Consider the following 5451-nt stretch of genomic DNA (forward strand, 5'->3'; position numbering starts at 1 on the left):
TTTACGGGAGTAGAAAGCCTCATCTTTCTCCCGTGGAGCAGCTGGTAGTTTCAAACCGCTGACCTTAAGGTTCGCAGCCCGATTCGTAACCACTGGAGAACCTTAATTGATCCAACCTCTCCCACTCTTATTATTGATAACAACAGTCACAGCACCATCATTTATTCTACTCTAGCTTCAGTGTCAGGTGCTTTACCCACATTGTCTCCAATCCTTATGAGAACTCTGCATAGCAGGTATTAGTTTTTCTATTTTTCAGAGGAGAAAACAGGCTCAGAGAGGTTAAGTTACTCGGCTAAGGTCCCATGGTCTGTCTTAACTTCCAAGCCTGAGTTCTTTCTTGGATATCATGTGTCCACAAAGGAAGTAGCAGCAATAAGGCATTGAGGAAAAAGTGAGTGGTGGTAATAAGGAATAAGAGGGTCTCAGCTGAATGGTGGATCGCTTACCTATATATCAAAGATGCAAGCACGACAGCCATCAATACTAACAAGATGCCCACAAACAAGGGAAGCTGGCCAAGGCCTATCTCTTGACCTGTGAGCAGAATCCCAAGCATAGCATTAGTCAGTACCTGCTCCCTGCCAGTTGGCCTCTGCCTACACCTCTTTTTCATCCTAGCTCTTGTACCTACCAGGCATGACAAGCTGAGTGCTGACCATTGCCAGGCTGTTGGCATCAGCCAAAGATACATTGAGGCAGTAGATCCCTGAGCCTCCTTTCAGTACTTGATGCAGAACCATCTGGCAGACTGGGCTGGGTGGCACAGGTTGGCACAGCCTCTGGGCAGGGGGCTGACACCCTGGTGATGAGATGTCCATACAAGCTTCCTTGGGCAGCCTGGGAGAGGTGTCACATCAGGGGTCTGGGAAGGAAGACTGGGCACCAAAAAGGCAGGTCAACAGTCAGTTCAGGAATTCCGAGAGTGACCAGTGATACTCACCCGCCTTGGCAGGACACTGTCAGCTCAAAGGCATCCCCCTCACTGGATGGCACAGCCTGCAGGATCTCAGCACTCTCAATACCCTCTGCAGAGTTGCAAGATTGTAAAGGTGGGACTCTTCCACCAGTCCTCTCCGAAGGCTCATAGACAGGCCCCCCTAGGACTGATTCCCCAGTCCCATTCCAGTGTTTTCAACTGAGGATATTCTTACTGTATAAGTAAGTAACTACCCCAAAGCCATGCCTTCACTAGCCAGCCCTTGGCTGCACATATCTCCTCCCTCAACCCACAATGTAGTCAAGACTCACGGACAATGTCCAGGGTGAGAGAAAAGGAGCCATATCGATACAGAATGCAATCCAGAGGCACCTGTCGCTTCACCAGGATTAAGGTAGCTGTGCCTTCCAACAGGGGGCTCATGGAACCTGGCAGAAGAGGGAGAAAGCAAGATCACAAGACAGATGACTTGCTATGAGGCAGAAACCAAGCAGGATTCCCCTTCTCCCCTCCTCCCTCAAGTCCCTAGAGCCAGAGTTACAGATCAAGGAGTCATTGATTTGGAATCCCAGGACTACCTGGGAAATCTCATTTTATAGATAAGGAAACTGAGGGCCAAAAAAAGAAAATTACTGCCTCAGAGCTGGAATTTCTTCCCTCTTGAGTGTTTCTACCACAATTCCAGCTGACTTGCTTTGGGATGGGAATCCAGGCATGGGAAATGGAAGCAAAATAGTGTGTGAGTCTGGGAAAGATTTCTGTGCATTCATACTTGGAACAGAAGTTGAGATACAAATATTGTGTAAATGATCACAGTTTGTTCCTTGAAATTCCCAACATCCCTCAGGAGTAGGGAAGAAACAAACTCTCTCCCATGGCCCAGGGGAAGAACCTTGTTTTCTAAACTCCAGATTATTCCATGCCAGTTAAAGGAACTTCAGGGTTTCAAAGCCAGTGAAGGCTCTGAGGGAAACATAGTGTTAAGCAGAGGATTGGGTAACACCTGAGTCACATCTAAGACTTTCAGCTCTTTGGCAGAGTAACAAATGTTCCACCTCTATAAACTTCCTTTCCATTGCCCTCTTACCTGTAATAACTTCTGTAGGCATGAATGGGCTAGCATCTGGGCCCTCAGACTTAGGACTGGCTACCTCCGCAGCTGTGGTCTCCACCAACACTGTAGTTGTTACCTGTGTAGCTGTGGTTTCAGAGGCATCTGCAGATGACATCTCTGCAGCTGTGGTACCTATGAGCTCTGCAGTTGGCAACTCTGCAAGGATCGTGCTTATAGCCCCTGAGGTTGGCATTTGCCCAGGTGTAGTGCCAATGACTTCTGTGGTTGGCACTTCCACAGTTGTAGTTCCAGAGGACTCTGCCGTTGGCACCTGACCAGGTGTAGTACCTACAACTTTTGAAGTAGGCACTAGCTCACCTGTGGTGCCAGGGACCTGTGTAGTTGGTATGTGCCTATCTGTGGTGCCTGGAACTGGGGAGAAGCCACAGGAGGTGAGAGGAATGGCAGCCTGCAGTACCACCTGGGCGGTGACTGGGCCAGCTTCCAGGTATGTGTGAGTTACCACATGTGTCCGAGAGATCAGGGTCCCACTACTGTCTCCAAAGTCCCAGGTGTAGGAGAGGTCAGCTCCAGTCAAATAGCCACTGGGGTCATGGAGTTGGAGGGCAAAAGTCAGAGGTTGATTCCTCAGGAATTGCTTGTTCCCTACATCCAAGGTCTGCAGCTGGGATACACTCACGGAGAAGGGTACTTGATCTGAGATAGGAGCCAGAAAAGGTGAGAAACCAGGTCTGAACAGCAACTGCTTTCACAGCCACACCCTGCAACCACAAGCAGGCTAGCCCTTCACTGGTTCCAAGTCTCACATCCTCTGCCCAGGTCTTCCCGCCCCTTTTAAGTTATACAATTTCCCTTTCCTCCCCATCTTCTCCTGCCCCAAGACTGCCCTTACCCTTTCCTTATCTCTTACCAGTGATGGTAAAGGATGAGTGGGAGTGGGCAAGAGGCACGTAACTCTGGGGCCCTCGGTGGTGGTAGACAGTCACTTCCATGGTATGTGTGCCCAGCACAGCCCTGTCTGTGCCAATGCTCAGCCCAGACACTGGGCCCCCCAGAACTTGCCAGTATTGGCCTGAGGTTTTCAGAAATAAATAGAATCAGAGAAGGGACACTAGAGAAGGGAAGTTAGGAACTAGGTTGAGAGTGGCTACTTCAGAAGACTTTTAGAAGGCTGTGACATGGGGGCAGGGAAGAGTCCTAAATGAGGGATTCCATGTGGTGATGTAATTGGGGAAAGACTCCCCAGAAAGAACTATGAGAGAGAGAGAGAGTTGGGGGAGAGGCACTAGTGGAGACAAAAGAGTTAGGGAGGAAATGAAGGCTATTAGGGGAAACCACAGAGGTTCTGGGGTAAGGTCAAAAATAAGGGAGATCAAGTAAGAAGAGGTGAGCGTGAGTGACAATTCAGAGAAGGGAGTCCCTCACCCCAGGTCTTCCAGACATAAACAAAGCTTCTCCTCTGAGGCCATGGGCCAGATGGGCAGGGTCCTCCATCAGGGAAGATGCAGGCATCATCAGGATCCTGGGGATAGACGGGCTGTCCTTCCCATACCTTGCTCCCTGAGAGGCAGATGCAGAGCCACCCTCAAACAATGGCATTCTGTTCCATTCACCAAAACTCCTAAGATGGCACCTTGAGGTCCAAAAAGAAGCTCAGGGAATATTTCCTAGTGAGAAGTACATTCTCTATGATATAACCCATTTGAAGTGGTAGTGTGGGGTGAATGGAAACTACTATTAAAGATTCATATGTATACGAGGGAGCTTCAAAAACTTCATGGAAAAATGGAATTGAAAAATGATGGAATTTTCCTACAAACTTTTTGAAGCATCCCTATATAACTTGCTATTGTTGTCATGTGCCGTGGAATTGGTGGTGTCTACTCATAGCAACCCTGAATAGGGTTTCCGAGGTTTTAAATCTTTTTGTGAAGAAAAAATTAGAAGACTATCAAAATGTTTCGAGTGACTTCCTCTAGCTTGTTATTGTTAAGTGCCTTCAAGTAGGTTCTGACTCATAGTGACCCTGTATAGGGTTTCCGAGGCTTTTAAATCTTTGCAGGAGCAGAAAGCCTCATCTTTCTCCTGCAGAGTGGCTTAGGCTTGAACCACAGACCTTGTGGTTCACAGACCAGAGCTTATCATATGGAGCCACCAAGCTCCCCTTCCTCTAGCTGGTGAGATAAAAACATTTATTGTGTCTTTACTGTGGGTAAGGACAAATACTAGGACAAATACTTTATTATCACATTTTAATCCCATTATTCAGATAAGAAAATGGAAGCATAAAAAGGGTAAGTAGATTAAAAAAAAAAAGGGGGGGAGGGAGTAAGTAGCCCAGGTTCAGATCCTAGTAATAAGTTTAAATCCAGATCTGTCTAGCTTCTATGTTTGCTGGATTCTACTATCCCTAGGGCTATGACTTTCTTTTCTTTTTGGTTTATCTGTTTTCTAGTTTTACAACAATGCATATGTATTACACATATAATTTGAAAAAAATAAAGAATTGGAGAGGGCATTCCCTGAACTTCCTAGGGATTCCAGGGAATGTGAGCCCTAGAAATGGTTACCTGAAATAGAGAAGTACTCACCATTGACAGTGGCATTGTTGGCCCAGATGACTTGCCCATCCAGCAGCACTCTTTGGCTTTCAGGAAAGTTCAGGTTAACAGAGAAGGAAGCATTTGCCCCGGTCAAAGTGGGACCATCATTACTGACCTTCAGGGACACCTGGCCACCTGGGTAGGGAAGCTACATTAGCTGGGAATCTCACCTGCCCCTCCCCATATACCTTTCTCCTTCTACCTTCCCAAGCTATAATCAATTCCATTGTTCCGCTTCCCATCCCATTCCCACAATGCTTCCTCCATGGTCTGCCAACTGCCTACCTCTCCAGCAGTCAGACCCCTGGACTTCTGTCCAGTCTGGATACAGTTTCTGGTTCCAGGCTTTGGTTCTGAGCTGCCTTGAAACACCAGGCCAGTTCAGGTCTCTGGGTCCTAAAAGGAGTGTACCATGAAGACCACCAGATTCTCACTCAGTCCCCTCTCAGAGGATCACTCTATCCCTTGTCACTCCACTCATTCTGACTTTCAAAGTACATTTTAATTTACTCAATACTTACCATGTGCCAGGCACTGTACTAGGCAGAAAGAAATAAGACTAGAATCATCAACCCACCAGCTGCCATCAAATTGACTACATCTCACAGTGCCCCCTATAGGACAGAGTAGAATAGGGTTTTCAAAGCTATAAATCTTCATGAAAGCAGATTACCACATCTTTCTCTTACAGAGGGCTGGTGGGTTGGAACTGCTGACTTTCAGCTTAACCACTGACTCACTTGTTGTTGTTGTTGTTGTCAGGTGCCATCGAGTCGGAACTGACTCATAGCGACCCCATGCACAGCAGAACGAAACAATGTCCGATCCTGGGC

At 47.4% G+C, this 5451-nt stretch overlaps 1 protein-coding gene across 3 annotated transcripts in view; it reads right to left on the reverse strand.

The window, feature by feature from the left end:
• PMEL (premelanosome protein) overlaps positions 1-5451 on the reverse strand; it is a 9348-nt gene that overhangs the window by 620 nt on the left and 3277 nt on the right. Inside the window, exons 2-10 of one of the 3 annotated variants that reach the window (XM_006859402.1) lie at positions 4904-5014; positions 4607-4753; positions 3441-3575; positions 2926-3087; positions 2028-2711; positions 1252-1368; positions 944-1028; positions 635-840; positions 450-537 (exon numbers count right to left, since the gene is read on the reverse strand). In XM_006859402.1, the coding sequence (XP_006859464.1) occupies positions 450-537; positions 635-840; positions 944-1028; positions 1252-1368; positions 2028-2711; positions 2926-3087; positions 3441-3575; positions 4607-4753; positions 4904-5014 (1735 nt within the window). Of the gene's footprint in view, positions 1-449; positions 559-634; positions 841-943; positions 1029-1251; positions 1369-2027; positions 2712-2925; positions 3088-3440; positions 3576-4606; positions 4754-4903; positions 5015-5451 lie in introns of all 3 variants that reach the window. The other 2 variants (XM_006859401.1, XM_006859403.1) reach the window with 2 other exon arrangements.

The sequence above is a fragment of the Chrysochloris asiatica genome, unplaced genomic scaffold (assembly GCF_000296735.1).
Source record: "Chrysochloris asiatica unplaced genomic scaffold, ChrAsi1.0 scaffold00033, whole genome shotgun sequence".
Classification (NCBI taxonomy): Eukaryota; Metazoa; Chordata; class Mammalia; order Afrosoricida; family Chrysochloridae; genus Chrysochloris; species Chrysochloris asiatica.